The 16,777-nt window shown below is 55.8% G+C and overlaps 2 protein-coding genes across 2 annotated transcripts in view; one reads left to right on the forward strand and one right to left on the reverse strand.

The window, feature by feature from the left end:
* Positions 1-1,289: 1,289 nt before the first annotated feature.
* Positions 1,290-6,525, reverse strand: AANAT (aralkylamine N-acetyltransferase). Its single transcript, XM_032706788.1, has 4 exons — positions 6,432-6,525; positions 2,884-3,181; positions 1,966-2,120; positions 1,290-1,595 (listed from the first exon to the last, which is right to left on the reverse strand). The coding sequence occupies exons 2-4, from the start codon at positions 3,038-3,040 to the stop codon at positions 1,290-1,292; spliced, it is 618 nt and encodes a 205-aa protein (XP_032562679.1). The 5' UTR covers positions 3,041-3,181; positions 6,432-6,525.
* Positions 6,526-13,801: 7,276 nt separating this feature from the next.
* The window catches only part of UBE2O (ubiquitin conjugating enzyme E2 O), a 62,146-nt gene continuing 59,170 nt past the window's right edge, over positions 13,802-16,777 (forward strand). Inside the window, exon 1 of the mRNA XM_032706586.1 lies at positions 13,802-14,179. Within this exon, the coding sequence (XP_032562477.1) occupies positions 13,802-14,179 (378 nt within the window). The remainder of the gene's footprint in view (positions 14,180-16,777) is intronic.

A 16,777-nucleotide genomic window follows, 5' to 3' on the forward strand; every position in this document is an offset into this window, starting at 1 on the left:
GCCCTGCTCAGTCCCTCCAGTTGCTGCTCCAGCCAAAGACAGACACTTCACCTCATTTGTCTCTTTTTGATACTTTTTCTAAAAGCTGTGGGTTTCCCCCCCCCCTTAATAAATTTCTACCTGTATTTAATGAGACGCACGAGGCCTCTTCTCCCTTTTCGGGCCTGGGGATGTGGCACTTTTGGGTGGTGATGGTTGTTTTGGTGATGGTTGGTGTGGCAAGGAGGGAGGATGAGTGGGCAGTGCCTGGGGCTTGTGCCCTGGTGTGCTCCTCAAACCCCTCCCTGGGAGGGGACAGGATTTGGAGGGTCTTGAGCAGAAGGAGAAGTCAAACACCCGCATCCATGGACCCTCCTGACCCTGCCCATGGGCAGACCCACCCCTGCCTCTATCTCACCCTTTACTGAATGACCCGAGGCTGGATTTGCCCCTTCTCCCTTGAGGCTGAAGTGCCCCAAAGGATGCTGGATAGCTCCCCTTGGGCCAGCTGGTGCTCCTCCTCTGGCCTCGTGGCAGGGTGATTGTCAGAGAAGGACAGGAACACACATGGGCTGTATAGAAAATCACTGCCACATCTTTATTTGCTGCTTCCCAACAGCCTGAGGTGTTTGCAGAAGGCTTCTCCTGAGCCGGGTCTGGGACAGGGAGAACCAAATGGTTTGGACTGGCTTCCTGGGAAGGCTCCTCAACATGCAGCTGGGAGTGGCCATGGGCCATGGCCACGTGTTCCAAGGGGTCTGGAAAGATGTCTGTGGGCAGGGGGGGAGGTGGCTGCCAGGACCCCTGCCTGGTCTGGGGGTGTGCTCCAAGGGGTCTGGAAATATGTCTGTGATCAGAGGCTGGTCTGGGGGCTGCTCAGGAAGAGCTTGGACAGGGTGTGCTCCACTTGTGGTGGTGGGAGGGGGTGCAGGGCTGGGGCTCTGTAGGGGCTCTGCTGGGTGTGTCAGCAAACCGTGGTGGGTGTAAGTGCCTCTAAACCACTAGAGCCCCCAGCTGTTCCCAGGGCAGAGCCTTTCCATCCCAGGGGGCTCGTGGCCCTGCAACCCACCGAGGCTCATCAGCAGAGCCCAGAGAGCTGCTTCCAGCAGGCTCAGGCACAGGAATTTCTGTGCCCAGCCCTGCAGGGATGTGACGGGGCCGGGCTGATGTGGCTGGAAGGCAGATGCGGCAGAGGGAGTAGCTGTAGCCAGGGCCAGCCGGGGAAGATGGATGTGGTGGGGACGGAGAGGGATTGCAGCCTCTTATCCCACCCCAGCCTCTCTCCCAAGCCGGGACGGAGCGGAGGGGACTCAGCAGCCGCTGTTCCTGCGCACGAAGGCGTGTCCCCGCACCGAATGCTGCATCTCGATGAAGGCCAGGCCCCCCACCGTCACCTCGCAGGGACCCAGCGCCTCGAACCCGCACTTCTGGTAGAAGGGCACGAGGAAATCTTCGCACATGAGCAGGGCCCGGCGGGCGAAGGGCAGGCACCGCAGGTACTGCAGGTACCGCCACATGAGGATGGAGCCCTTGCCCTGCTGCCGGAAGGTGCGGTGCACGGCCAGCACGTGGATGTGCACGGCCGTGCCCTGCACCTTGTGCAGGGTCAGCGCTGCCTGCCGAGGGGGGGAGGCAGGGGTTAGTGGGACCATCCTGCTTCAGGCTGGTTCCCCACCCCAGTGACCCCAAAGGGAGAAGGGTCCCTGTGCCATCCCACTTTGCCTCCCCCTCCCCCCCCCCGCCCGTCGTCCTTGGAGGGTTTTTAATTTTAAAATGAATGTTGAGGGGCATTACTTGGCAGATTTTTTTAACAGCATTGTTCAAGTTAATTAATGAGAAGGTTCATTTTCACCAGAGCAGCCCTGTAGTAGTTGGTTCTGGGAGAAGACTTGGTGAGTAGCCTCGGGACCCCAGGGAGCTTCTCTTGATCCCCAGGCTCTGGCAGTGCCTCTACCAGTGCACAAGGTGAGAAGAACAGGGTCTTACCTGGCTGAGCCTCTCCTGATCCCAGAGGGAGCCAATGATGAATGCCACGAGCCGCCCTTCCTCAAACCAGCCGAGGGACAGCTCCGGGCACAGGTTCAGAAAGTGGCGGATCTCATCCAGGTGGAGGGGACAGTCCCCAGAGACGGATATAAAGGCTGGAGGGGGACAATGGTGAGCTCAGTGAGGGGGACCAAGGACACTCAGACTCAGAAAACCTCCCAGCACCAATGTAGAGGAGGGAAAGCAGGATGTGATGGAGAGAGATGGTGTGTGTCCTGCTGTCTGCTAGGTTTAAAGGAGTTCTAGGGGACATGGATGGTTTCAGGGAGCAGCTCCTCCAGAGGCAGCCTCCATGGCCCAGTGACCAGCTCTCTGCTCTCACTGCTAATTCCAGAGCTAGAGCAGTGAGTGCTGAGTTGAACACTCCCTCCTGGCACCTCTCCAGCTGCCCTTGGCCTTGGAGAGGAGGGAGAAATGAGCTGGGTTAGTCTGGGTGAGGGAAGCTGGGATTCCTGGGATAGAGGGAAGGTTGCAGGGAGTGCATCTCAAAGTGCTCCTATACAATAGGAGACAACACGATATCCTTCCTCCCACTTCTCCCTCTCCTATCCTGCCCTCTGGCTCTCACAGGACTGTTTTGGGAGAGCTGCTCCCCACTCACCTGGTCCTACTGAGCCTGGGGCATCACCTCCTACCATCCCCACCCCAGGCTGAGTTACGGCTGTGGTTCTCCAGCTCATTAAACAAAGCTCCCCCACCTCATTAGGAAGCCCGTGGTGGCCTGGACACAAGTCATGGCTGCTGTATCCCTCCCACGAGGGTACACACCACAGCGTGCCCTGAAGGAGCACGAGGGACCGGTGGAGGAAAGGGATGGGTCGTGTCCAGCAGACGGAGCTCCCGCGGGCACCCCGTTACCTTCCCGCTCGATCTCGAACACGCTCACGGCGTCCTCGGGGCTGAGGCAGCGGAACTCGCTGGCTGGCAGCGTGTGCCGGCGCTGGCCCCCGGGCGACCTGCCGGGCGACCTCAGGTGAACGGGCTTCAGGAAAGGCAACGCGCTGAGCGCCGGCATCCTCCTCCTCCTCTTTCTCCTGCTGCTGCCTTGCTTCCCGCTGCTCTGCTCGGGGCAGCCTCTACCGGCTCCCAGACCCGGCGGCACGGGCGCCCTTTATTCCAGCCAAGCTCCTCCAGCACTCTTAGATGCCAGAAATACCTGTGGATCACAGACAGGGTTAGGCTGCTTGTCCTGCTTTTCCTACACATATATATGCATGTGTGTGTATACAGCAAATACCCACCCACAGTGACCCTGCCTGGCCTCGCTGTGAGCTGGGGAATGGGAGGCTGGCACCGGCTGTGGGCTGAGCAAACCCCAGGGAACAGAGGGACAAAAGCCCCGTGATCCAGGTGATGGGATAGAGCAGGGAGAGGGGCTGGGGCTGTTCGAGTTGGAGCAGATGTGGAGCTGAGCATCCTGCCCAGCATCTCCCAGTCCATGGCAGCATCAGGTAGGAGGGTCCTGGGGCAAGTTCAGCTGCTGCCCTGGGGACAGGCAGAGTGGGATGGGGCTGCAGGAAGCTAAGAGGCTCCAAAAATAAGCTCCCTGTGATGCTCTTGCATTTGTGGAGCAGCACAGCTGTGCCTGAGCAAGAGGTCAGGGCCAGGCCACTGAGTGTGCACTGAGGTGCCCTGGCACGGACACACGTGAGGCACCCAGAGCCACGTCCTCCAAACAGCATGACCTGACAGGATCTACGCCCTCCACCAGCTCACTCAGCAGATAAGTGACACAGCTTAACCTCTGTTGGGCTCTTAGGTCACATCCACACTCACAGACATGGGTCTGTGGCAGGACCAAGCGGGTGCCTGAGGCTGTGAGCCTCGGGTGTCCTCCCTGGTGAGGTGCCCCCGGGCTTCACCCCCTGCCCCAGGAGCTTTGGGTAGCATAATCTCATCAGACACAGCCCATGCCAGGACACTCCACCAGTGACACGGGACCCCAGACCACTGGGTTACCCCCAGAGGGTCACCAGCACCCGAGTTCATCCAGCAGCACCCATCCTGCACAGCACAGACAAATCCCTCAACCTGGATCAGAGTCTGGAGCTTCAATCTGCCTCTGCTTTCACACGTGAGTGAACTAAGTAAACTCAGAGAGAACCAAAAACTGAGTGAATAACTTTACTAAGCACATGCCTCCCACTGGCAGAAACAGTGGGAATGTCTCCCAGACCCATCCATCCATCCATCCATCCATCCCTGCTCAGCCCAATATTCAAGTAATTTGTAGCAAAGCCAGGTCATTCTTGATTAATGTTTCAGAGGTGCCGGCTTTCCCTGCTAATTATAGGCTTGCCTCCAGCTAATAGGATTTATGGAAACAGAAGCATTACCAGCACAAACATTGCACAGGGCAGAACTGGCGCAAGCTGGGAATTTTCCATCCTGAAATGCCGAGGGCTGGGTGCTTGAAATGCCAGTCTTATCCAGTCCGTGGTGAGACAGCGTGGTGTTGGGATTTATTTTCAGTGAATTGCTGTTTTGGCAGTGGATGTGTATCTAGGGGATCAGATCCATTAGGGAAAGGGGGTTTCCTTGGCACGAGAATTATTTAGCATTCCCAGTGCTCATTTTAGTAAACAAGGGCTGACTGAACTGGTGCTGGAAATGAGTGATTCATACTCTTGCAGGAAGCAAGTAAAAGGGGTGAGCTGGAGGGGAGAGTAGGGTACTGGGGGGGGTGTGTTGTAGTATTTGTAGAGTTTATTATCAAATCTTCTGGAACTCCTCATCCTGCTAATTGGATTGGGAGCTCATCTACACGGATAAATCCCAGAGCAGGCAAGAGGGTAGGCTCGATGGACCTAGAAAATGCAACGGTGGTTTGATCCTGGGTGGTGCTGAGTGCCTGGGGCAAGTTCTGGGGATGCTGCTGGATCAGGCCTGGGATGGCTGTGCAGGGATGGCAGGGCACAGAGGTCAGTTGAGTATGGCCTCAGGCAGAGCTGGTGTTTCAGCTGCCATGGGAATTATGGAGCTGGATTATGGAATCATAGAATGGTTTGTGTTGGAAGGGACCCTTAAAGGTTCACCCCCCTGCAATAAGAAGGGACACCATCCACTCGATCAGATTCCTCAAGGATGTTTGCTCACCAATAGCCACCATTCAGTGCTCACTGTCCAAGAGCAAGACTTTATCCCAGAGCAAATGAAGGGAACAACTGAATCATGGAAAGTCTCTACAGGGACATTCACAGAGCTGAGGGGTTCAAGACTTCTTGTGTAAGTGGCTGCTCCATTCCCATTAGAGATAACTGGGAAAGGGCAATCAGATCCGTCCAGCTAATTCCAGAAATTTCCTGAGACCCCAACCACCAACAGCCTGGAGCAGTAGTTGGTGATGGGGAAAGGCTGCTCCTCGGCTTGTTTTTCTTGTATTTTTTCCCCTCCAGCACTTTATTCCTGGCAACCCATGTTATACAGCTAGAGGGCTGATATAACTGTGTTTGGTTTTTTTGGAAATTAATTTCTTGCTCTGCTTCTCAGCTCCCTGCAGGTGCAAAGGTCCTCTGGGGAGGCAGGGGTACACAAACCTGCAGAGCACAGAGGAACCAGCCATGCTCCCCATCCCCAGAGACAACCCCAGGCCCTGCACTGCCATGGGAGCACCAGCACTGCTGGGACACTGGGGAGCATCCAACCTGCAGAGGTGAAGGAAACTCATCCCAAGTCACACAGTAAGTGAGAGCCAGAGTGATGAGGAAAATTTCTCTCCCTGGCTCAAGACATCTGTGTTCCAGTGCTCCAACACAGCCTCCTGTATTTGTTCAAGTCACTTATACCCCAGGCTGAATTTTGTGCTGTAACTTCTTGCCAGATCTGCCTGAGATGAGCCCACATTTGTGTGTCATAGCAGCAAACCGAGATCCTGCTCTGTAAATTCCTCCCCCACCCCTTGTTTTTGTGCACCAGAGCTCAGGCCATCTGCGTGGTCCAGAGAGATGCTCACGTGTAAATTGACAGGCAAGTCCACAGTGCCCCTCTGACAGCATCCTTTTATTAAGTTATGAATGTCTGCCTGGCTTTGAAGCTAGATTTTCTAAGTTAGTTGATACTAAGGAGTTATTCACCCAGTTCTGAAGTCAAATATTCTGTGCAAAAGAGCTTGAGTTCTTCCCACACCCAGAACACTGAGGGTTTCAGTGAGAAGAGTCCCTACAGCTGAGTTTTGGTAGCATGTGTTGGAAGTGTAGAGATGGGACATGGGCTGGGATGAGAGTCACACCCTTCCCTACACCAAAATCACTCTCAGCAAGCTAAGCTCCATGCACCAACCTCCCTCCTCTGTGGGGCAATTCCTCCCATTCTGGGATACAGAGGCAAGTGACAGTGGCCAGGGGACCAGCAGCTGTCCCCAAGGCTGCCAGTGCCACCAGGGATGGGACAGAAATGGGGGTGCTTACCCGACAGGGACCCCACGCTGCTCCTCTGCCCGCCTGGCTCTGGTGGTGCTGTCTCACCGCTGGCAGAAGAGGAGGATCTGGGGTTTTGCCTCCCCTCCTCTGGCTGCTGCATCCCCTGCATTCCCTGCTTATATATATTTGTTATTTATGGAGCACGTGATGACATCCTAAGGAGTTTATAACTCCGATGAAAGACAGGGAGAGGTGAGAGGCTTTAAGGTGACAGGCCAGCACAAGGATCCCATTAGGCTTTTTTTCCCCCCCTCCCCCGGCGTGACTGGCTGCAGAGGGATAAAGCATTTAGCTGATTGATCTGCTCTGCAGGGAGAGCAGGGGACTTAGCCAGGAAAGAAGAGCAGTGTCCTGTGCCTGATCCAGACGTCTCCAACAGCACTGGCAGCCAGCAGGAACTAAAGGCAGCCCTGCCCAGAGTGGATGAGCTTTCTTTGTGGTGAGACTGCTGGTTGTGCCAGGTGTGATCAGCGCTTGGGCTTGAGCGGTGGGGAGTTTCTCAGGGGAATCAGCTGGCTCCTTGTGGAATGGTGGAGTCAGATATAAGGTTTCTTCCCCAAGGAGCTTACTCCAAAAATCAAGCATCTCCCTCCCACGCAGCCCTCAGTCCCTGAGAGCTGTTACATAATAAACTGGACGGGCAGAACAGGCAGTATTTGTCCCCATCAGGACACATGGAATAAAAGGGGGATTATCCCAGGCGTGAGCATCATGTTGGAACCATCATTATCATCGTGAACCAGATGCAGCCCTGAAAGAAGCCTGGAGCAGGAAGCAGAGCTGGCTTTGCTCCACTGGGGACATTCCCAGAGCAGCTCAGGACCTGCTTTAGTTTCCAGCCATGAGCAAAGTGACCTGGGGCTATGCCCTTATCTCTCTCTTTTAAGTTGTTTTCATGGAATCAAAGCAGAAGTATGACCCAGCAGCTCTCTGCTTTTCAGAAATGGCATTTCAGAGCAGCTCTCAGCCATTAAAAGAGCCTGGTAGAGCAGAGGCTGGCCCGTGGCTGGAATAGTCAAGCAGGGATGCTGCATTCCACAGTTTTAGTTGGGTCTGCCTCTTCCTGCTCCCACACAGCTGCGGAGGGTCGGTCAACAACTCCATTAAATGAGCGCCACAGCAGTGTGCCGAGATTTACATATTTAGCAGCTCTCTCAGCATCTTCAAAGAGCCCCGAGCTGTCACTGCGGCCCCACAGCCGGGCTGGTCCCTCTGTTGGAGTACCCACTCAGGAAGACAGCAATTATCTCCGGGGAGGATTTGCAGCGAGGGGCGACGTGTGGGAGGCAGATGAATCACGACTCGCCCCCCCCTCCGCCAGGGCCTGGCAATGAAGCCACGCACACGCAGCTCAGAGGCTCCTCAGCTGTGCCGTGCTCTGCCTCCATCCCGGCCGTGCCCCATTATCCCGGTGCTCAGCGGGATTAAGCTGCTTTTGGCGGCTGCAACCCTGGCTTTCAGGGGCAGTGTCTGCCGTCTCAGGGGATACAGATGGCATCAGGATCCTCCCCTGTGTGACGCCATCAGAGAGGTCTCTCTCCCAGACTCACATAATTCCCGTGCTGGACACTGTTCACATCCCTGTTTAACACCTTCCCCTGGCTTAGCCACGGGGACCTACATTTCCAAGAAGGTGACGCTTTTCTCCTGGCAATGACCCAGCAGGGGTGGCAGCAGGGATCTGCAGTTTGGCATCACTACAAGGTCAACTGTGGGCTCTGAATTCACTCTCCCTTGTCTCCTGCCTTTCCATCACTTGTGCTGGTGCTCGTCATTGCTGTAACTTCCCAGCAGGATGTGGCTCTTTGGACGTAGTCGGTATCCTCAGCACCTGCCAGGCTGCCTACCTGCTGCTTTTATCCCCCAGTGCTCCCTCTCATGCTGTCAAGAGTGGTTTTAGTTCACCAACAGGTCCTTAGAAGCCAGCCTGCCTCCAGCCTCTGCTGGAGCAGGATATTCCATGTGGCTTAGGAACCTGCAAGGTGCTGCTCTTCCAAAATAGCAATACAGGGCTCCTCTGGAGGGTGGCAAGCCCCCAGCCCCAGGCTCTAAATAGGCCCTGGAGGAGCTGGTTGTGCTCTGTGCTCTGAAATGTTAATATATATATATATAATATACATAACATGCAAATACATATGTATATGCTTTTCCTCTGGCATATTCCTTTTGGCCCATCTGTGCAGCTGATGCCCTTCTGTGAGGGTGCAGGGCTGGTTCTCTCCAGTCAGTCACAGGGAGCTGGGGAAGGGATGAAGGGATGAAAGGATGCTACTTCACAGCTTATTTGGATTCAGGGGAAATAGGCTGTAGACTTTGGCTTAGACCTGCAGTATTTAAACACCTGCCTTCTCAGGGCTGGTGTATCTTGTTACTCCTCTCCATGGGCCTTTGAGGAAAGAGAACAAACAAGTTTGAGGGACAGTTTCACTATGTCTGCTCAGCTATGGCAATCTCAGCCAAAGGCAGGAGCCAGAGCCAAGGACCCAGCCAGGATATCTTTTATCCCCTCCCTGGAGCACAGCACTGGTGGCGATTAACCTCCTCTCCTCCTCTCTGCAGGGCTGGGGTTTATAACTAGGTCAGGGCCACTCATGTCACAGTCCCTGGGAGGAAGGAAGATGGGGTTCACCAGAGGCTGCAGGAGCCACTCTGGGAGGAGAAGGCCAGGCAGATGGGAAGGGGCTTTGCAGAGAGTCCCTATCCTCCAGTTCCAGACCTCCAAGCAGTTTAGATCCAGCTCTGACTTTAGGAATAGGCAGTTCTGGTGATTATTGTTTCTCCTGCTTCTCACAGGAGCTCTCCTGCCCTTGGTGCAGCTCCAGCCCCTGGCACACTGCTGTTGGCAGCCCTGGAGATGACTGGAGACCAGATGCCACCTACGGGGAAGAAAAACCCTGGAGAGCAAGGCTGAGCCTGGACCAGCCCCTTCAGGGGATTTGTAAGGTCTTGGTTTCAGCAAAGAGGGTGAGAGGAGGGAGCGGAGGAGGATCATGGTCACATCGAGCTGTACATGTACAAGGTGACACTGCTCTGAGCCATTTGTGGGGAGAGCCAGTGGTGTTTGGTCAGGGCAGCACGAGCAAGGAGGGAAGGGCTGGGTAATCCCATGCAGGATCGTAGAATCATGGAATCACAGAGTGGCTTGTGTTGGAAGGAACCTTAAAGACCATCTTGTTCCAACCCTATTGGGACACCTTCCACTAGACAAGGTTGCTCCAAGCCCCATCCAACCTGGCCTCAAATGGGGCACCAGGCACCGACAGTGTCCTCTCTCCCAGGGGAGCAGCATTCCCTGCCCACCCAGCCCCCGGAGGTTTACTGGGCTCACTAAGACAGGATGAAGGATTGCCATATGCTGCATCATTTGCTAGTATTTCTTTTCCCTGATGTGATCAGGACTCAGGGATTCCTGCTGAGCTGCTTGTCTGCCTGATGGTAATAAACTCCCAGCTATCCCTGTGGGAGGGTCTGAAGGCATTCCCCGTGACCCGAGCAGCGAGCTTTGCACTGAATTGCCTTTCCCGAAGGACAGGGACTCTGTGCATCAGGGAAGCAGCAAAAGAGGAAAATATTGGGAGGGTTGGCCGAGGAGAGGTTGTGGAGCAGAGCAGACGAGGGTTGAGGGCTCACCTGCCCCTGGGCTCGGAGCCCCCCAGCCCGGCGGACAGAGCCCGGCTGCAGCCCCGGGGCTCCGAGCGGAGCTGCTGCTCCTGGGGACCCACGGGCCGGTGCCGCCCGCTCCCCCCGCCAGACCGGAGCCGCCGGGAGGCGACAGCCCACGAGGTGGCACCAGAGCCCCGCCACAGCCCGCGACCGGCACAGGGAGGGCATCCCGGCACCCTCGGGGCGTCCTGGCACTCTCCGGGAATCCCCGGTGGACAGTACGGCAACCCAGTGGCCATTCCAGTACCCTGTGGGCACCCCAGAACCTGGCAGACATCCCCAACACCCAGCAGACATCCTGGCACCCTGCTGGCGACCCAACTGCCACGCATCCTGCTGTCCTGTGGGTATCTCCAGTACCTGGCAGGCAACCCAGCACCCTGTGGGCATCTAGGTACTCTGCTGGCATCCCAACATCTGCCCCTTAAGGCCTGAAAGGCCTGTGCCGAGATGCCCTGTGAGAGATGCATCCAGTGCCAGCGGAGTCCCAAGGAGGAAGGACAGGGCTTGCCTTTCACCACTATCTCTACAGGGAGATAATGGGTATCCAGGGTATCCCAGCATTCTATGGGCATCCCAGCACGTGCTATGGGCATCTTGGCACCCTCTGGGTATTCTGGCACCCTCCTGGCATCCTGACACCCTCTGGGCACCAGTATCTCAACAGGGAGACACTGGTGATCTAACCTAACTACCATAAGGTGGTTAGATCACATGGGCATTTTGCTTCCAGGGATCCTGCAGAGTGAAGGCCATCACTTTCCAAGACAGACTAAATAGCAAGAATTGCCCCTAAACTGGGCATGGGGCTGCTTGACATGTGTCACTTCACAGACATCTTGCGTGTTTTGCTGGGTGGGACTTGCAGAGGTCCCCTGGCACGTCGAGCGAGAGATGCTCTTTTTGACACCCAGGGACTGCAAAACCCGAAGCCCGTCAGTGCTGTGGCAGCCCAGGCCCTGGGCTGTTGTTCCCCTGAGAAGCATCGAGTCCTCCTTCAGTGCCACTTCCCAACGGAAGCACATCAGAGCTCCAGCTGGGATCACAGGGCAAAAACACACCCGGCTCAACTCCCGCTAACCAGCAAACAGCCCTGACTTGTCCCTGTTATAATCCCCCTGCTGTGAGCCCAGCCAGTTGTATAATGTGATTGTTTGCGTGGCTGTTTGTGGCTACCTGAACCCCCAGCACTGCTCTGCAGCACGTAATTGCCCTGCAGAGGGACAGTTTCCATTTCCACACACGGTCGTGCCCATTACGTGTATCTATATTTTATTAGCGGCTGTTACAATGTACATTAAGGAGACGATGAGGAGCATCACCGTGCTGGAGAGAGCTCTGCTTTGAAACCTCGAGAAGAACATGGCGCCAGTTCAAATGGAGCCAGAGGGCACCGTCTCCCCCTCCAAAGGCCTGATTCTGCTCTCACAAAGACACAACTCTCCCTGGCTACAGAGGGAGAGGGGTTGGTATCTTATCCACAGCTCCAGGTGGGCTGGACACCTTACCCACAGCTCCACTGCCCTGGGGAGATGTGCCACGCTCTCCCCTACAGCACAGCAATGGTCAGAGGGTGAAATCCTGTGCCAGAGGCACTTATGTGTTCAGCAAGTGCTGAGTGCTGCCTTTCAACCCTCCACCTTGTCCACTTCACAGAGGTCAGGGCTTGTGGACACAGGTCTGTATTCCCAGAAGCACATCCCTGGAAACTGCTGTAAAGCCACTGAATGGATATTTAAATAGCCTTTTCCCAAGGGTATGCCACTATTTTCCTACCCAATGGTCCCTTTTAGCTCTATTCTGTTCCTTATCCCTGAGGTTGAAGCCGAGAAATGCTCCAGCAAGGAATCACACGAACACGCTGCCCTTCTGGTTAAAGTGATGGTGTAGAGAGTGACTAAATGCTGGTGTGGTCAGGCTGGCCTGTGGGAAGGCAGGTGCTGGAGTGCCTCACTGCCTGCAGCTCCCTGATTTGGAGGCAGGATGGGGATAGTCTGTAGTTCACCTCACTTGGAGCATCCTGCTGTCCTGCCACCCACAGCTCCGGACAGCCAAGGAGCCAGGCAGAGCTCCCAGTGCATCCCACACCAACACACAACCTCTGCCCCAACCTCTTCCCAGCTGCTTCCCAGGGGTTTAGGGCCATTTACAAGGTTGGAAAATCCCAGCAGGCCTGAGGAGGGGGGTCCAGAATTTCAGAGGCGGGCATGGGTAGACCTTTATCCTGGCTGGATAAAGGAGAGACCTTGGAAGGGGTTGATCGAGCTGGGGCAGAGCAGTCTGGCGTTGGAGAGAGGGAGAGGGCAAGAGGGAAATAGCTGCTCTGCTGCTCCTGGGAGTTTTCCTGCAACAGCACAAGTCAGGCTGAGGATTTCAGGCATTTCCTTGATACTCCAGCCAGCACTGCACCAGCAGGGAGATCTAGGGAACGAAGAAGCAGGATATGTTGGGATAGAGGACAGGCAGTGAAGGCTATTTCAGATTCCTTTAGTTATTCACTTGTCAGAGCAGCGGGACCTGCTCAAAAAACTTTTCTATTTACAAAATCTTTGCAGACAGAGCAGAAAACCTTTAGAGTCAGTGAAGCCAAATATTCAGCTCATTTGCACACCCTAATGAGGGCTTCTAGGAGCCATAAAAAGCAAGACCAGGCTTTGATGTTAGCTGGAGAGCAGCTCCCAGCAAAGAGCAGTGCCCAGTGCCAGGATGGGCCCCCACCTGTGCTCAGGGAGATGGATGAAGCTGTGCAGCCCCCCATCCCTGGGGAGTGGGAGATGATACAGTGCAGCCCCCTCATCATTGGGGCCAGGGGTTGATGCAGTTCAGCCCTCCAATCCCCGGGATCAGGGGATGATGCAATGCAGAGACTCCCCCAACACTGGGGTCTGTGGGGTGATGCAGCACAGCCCCCCTATCCCTGGGAACGATGCAGAGCAGATCCCCCCCATCACTAGGGATGATACAGTGCAGCCTCCCCATCCTTGGGGATCAGGGTACGATGCAGCAGAGCTCCCCTATCCCTTGGGATCACAGGATGATGCAGGATCACAGGATAATGCAGGATCACAGGATAATGCAGTCCCCCATCCCTGGGGATCAGGGGACAATACAGTGGAGCCCCCCCATCCCTGGGGATGATGGTCGGTGATGCAGCGCAGCCCCCCCATTCCTGGGGATCAGAGGACGATGCAGCGCAGCCCCCCATCCCTGGGGCAGGTGATGTAGCACAGCAACCCCCCAGCTCCCTCATCCCTGGGGTCGGTGATACAGCTCAGCCCCCCACCCCTGGGGTCGATGGTCGGTGATGTCGCTCTCCCTTCCATCCCTGGGGTCGATGGTCGATGATACAGCTCAGCCTCCCACCCCTGGGGTCGATGGTCGCTGATGTCGCTATCCCTCCCATCCCAGGGGTCGGCGATGGATCATCCCCCCCTCCCCTCCCGCCCCTCCCTCCCGGTGGGCGTGTCCCCTGTCCCGCGGTGGGCGTGTCCCCTGTCCCGCGGTGGGCGTGTCTCCTGTCCCGCGATGGGCGTGTCTCCTGTCCCGCGGTGGGCGTGTCCCTTGCCCCGCGGTGGGCGTGTCTCCTGTCCCGCGGTGGGCGTGCCCCTCGCCGTGGCCCCGCCCCCGGGCCGTTACTTGCGGCCCCTCCCCTGCCCTCCCCTCTGCCGGCCGCGCGCTCCCCGCTCCCCGGCGCCATGGCGGAACAGCCCGACGAGGGGGCCCCGCCGGCCCCGGCCCCGCCGGCCGCCGCTCCCCCCGCCGCCCTGCCCCTCTCGGCCGCGCCCGGCGGCTCCCAGCGCCTGCTCTTCTCGCACGACCTTGTGTCGGGCCGCTACCGCGGCTCGGTGCGGTTCGGCCTGGTGCGGCTCATCCACGGCGAGGACTCGGAGGAGGACTCGGAGGAGGGCGGGCGCGGGGCCGCGGCCGGCGGGGCCGCCAGCTCGGGCGGCTCCGAGTCGGGGGGCCCCGGCGGCGGCGGCGGCGAGGAGGGCCGAGCCAGCCCGCTGCGGCGGGGCTACGTGCGGGTGCAGTGGTACCCGGAGGGCATCAAGCAGCACGTCAAGGAGACCAAGGTAACCGGGGGGGAGGGCGACCCCCGCGGCCCTGGGTCCGTCCCCTGGGTCCCCCCCGTCCCCTGGGTCCGTCCGCCGCCTCGGAGGCCTCCCGGGGCAGGGCCTGCGCGGCCTGCGGGTGCGGGGCCGGGTGCGGTGGCGGGTGCTCCGGAGGCTCCCGAGAAAAGGGGGTGGTTGCTCCCTCTTTCCCCCCCCCCCGTGACCCCCGTCCTTGCCCGCTGTCCTCCAGAGGGTGAAATCCTGTTCGCTCCCTTCATCACCCTCCTTCTGGCAGCCCGGCATGGATGCTGCTGCTGTGTGTGCTTTACTGGGGCTTCATGGCATAAGGAGAAGCCTGGCTGTGAAGGTGATTTGAGCGAGCTTCCAGACCCGTCTTACTTGCTGGGGGATGTTGGCCAGTGTCTGCCTTTATTGCACGGTGTCGTCATCGCCTGTTCTAGGGGAGTCAGCAGCCGAGCAGGGGAAACCTCCACTGGATAAGGATTTCGGCAGGAAGCAACCATGGTTTGGATCTGCCCTTGTTTATGTGAGCCCTCACCCCTTGCTGATGAGGCATATGTAAATCTGTGACCTCTTAATTATATCTGACGAGCCACGGGGTGTAGGTCTGCGTTGGACTATTCCCACTTCCCAAAGTTGGTCTGGCGTGGGGTTTTAGCACAGGCTGACTGACAGTTTGGAGACAAAAGCAGGCGAGGGGGGCACTGTAATGGAGCACAAAGGGGCTGCCAGGGATGGGCGTTGCATCGAGCAGAACCGGGCGCCTGCACTGTCCCTGCAGGGTCCCTCTGCCCCTCTGGGGTGGCAGAGGGAGGCAGGAGCCTTCTGGAGACCCGTCTGCTTTGCTGTTTCAGAAGTGGCCCCGTACACCACAGGAGAGAGGAGAGACTGAGAGGAAGAAAGGTGTGTTGCAGTCTTACAGGCATCGCTAGGATTGCCAGTGCTGGCAGAATGAGCTAAATTTAGGTGGTAGTGTCATTAGGCACGTGACCAGTTGGAGATAAGGAAAATGAAAACAGGTATTCAGAAAAGATACTGCTACGTGACTTATTTCTACCTTACAACAACAACAAAAAAGCTTATTTTCTCCAAAAGATCCCACGATTCAATCACTGCTCCTTTCCAATAAAATCTCTGTGTGCTGTTGCAGCAAAAATTTGTCCCGAGTGTGGTTTTCAGCATCTAAACAAAGCTGCCTCGATTTGGGTGAGTAAACACAGATTTAGTTGTTGCTTTTGGGTTCCCAATTCCAGAAGCATTAGCTCTGACTTCAGTCACTTGGTACCTGTACCCTTTGCAGTGGTAGAAAAAGCTGGACTGGGGAGGATCAGAAATCAAAGACAGTTATGTAAATAAACTGTCTATCTTTCCTTTTCGTGGTCCTGCTCTGGTGTAGTTGCTTTTACTGCTCAGGTAATGGACCCCGGGGAGAAGTTTCCTGAGTGCTTGAGAAATTTAGGTGTGCTGCTATTGATTTTTTCATTTGAAAAGCTGCCCACTAACAAAATTGAGAGGCATTGTGTACAGTCTGCACTGCAGCTTGGGCTTGCTAAAAACAAACCTGACACCATTTGGAACATGCAGTTGGACCGATTGTGGTTTCGTCGTTACAATCGGGTTTTTTAGCTCTCTGCTGACCCAGCCCTTTTGGGGTTACACCACTGTGTGAGAACCAGCCAGGTAAACCTGGCATGCTTGTCACTGTCCATGCTGGGAGGGGTAAAAAACATAAGCTGTGGTTGTCCTGGGTCTAAAGTTTGTTGGCTTTTGGGTGCTGTTGCCTGAAGATATATCTTTTGGCTGTGACTGACTCTCTGGCATCTTTGGCTGTGAGATTCTTCTTTGATGTCCTTAAATATTAACCTGTCCTGGTCACAGCTAAACCGTGGGCTCCAGAGGGTGCTTGTTTTACCATTTTATTTCCCTGAACTCTTAATTCTGAAATGAGCAGAGGGTAAAAGTGCTCATGGGGGCTGAGCTTTCGTGTGCCTATTTTGTGTATTAGGTCCTGCTTCTGTGTGGAAGGTGCCTTTCCACCTCCTGTTTGTCAGGTGCTTCGAGATCTACAAACCCTGGTGCATGCATTGGATAGAGTGAGTGTTGTAACTGAGGGACAAATAGAAGTTGTTGCAAATTTTGAGGCTGGTGAAATTGCACCTTCGGCTCCCAGTGCAAAGGTGAAAAGCAGCTTTCTGTACCCAGTTATAATCCTTGAGCTTTCCTGTCTTTTCTTTAAATGATGGACAGTTATTTTATTTTTTTTTTGGCCAGGGAATAGGTTGGCCAGTCACTTTTGCTTTTGCTTATGGAAGTTTAACACTTGCTGTTGCTCTTTCCTGTTGGGAATGGTAGGCAGGATGCCACTTAAACCCCGGGCACACAATCACTGATGTTAATCAGTAATAGAAACTTTCTCTTGAAATAGAGCTTAGCAGTTGGTACAAAGCCCCACCAGCTCCTGCAATAATTGTATATCTGAGCACATTCCTGCCTTTAGTTCCCCTGTTGATGGTCATTAGCAGTATCACAACAATGATGTGAATAACAGAAGAGCCAGGATTTCTTACCCTCTGGCTCCTCATGCCCCTTTCCTGCTTT

The sequence above is a fragment of the Chiroxiphia lanceolata genome, chromosome 19 (genome assembly GCF_009829145.1).
Source record: "Chiroxiphia lanceolata isolate bChiLan1 chromosome 19, bChiLan1.pri, whole genome shotgun sequence".
Lineage (NCBI taxonomy): Eukaryota > Metazoa > Chordata > Aves > Passeriformes > Pipridae > Chiroxiphia > Chiroxiphia lanceolata.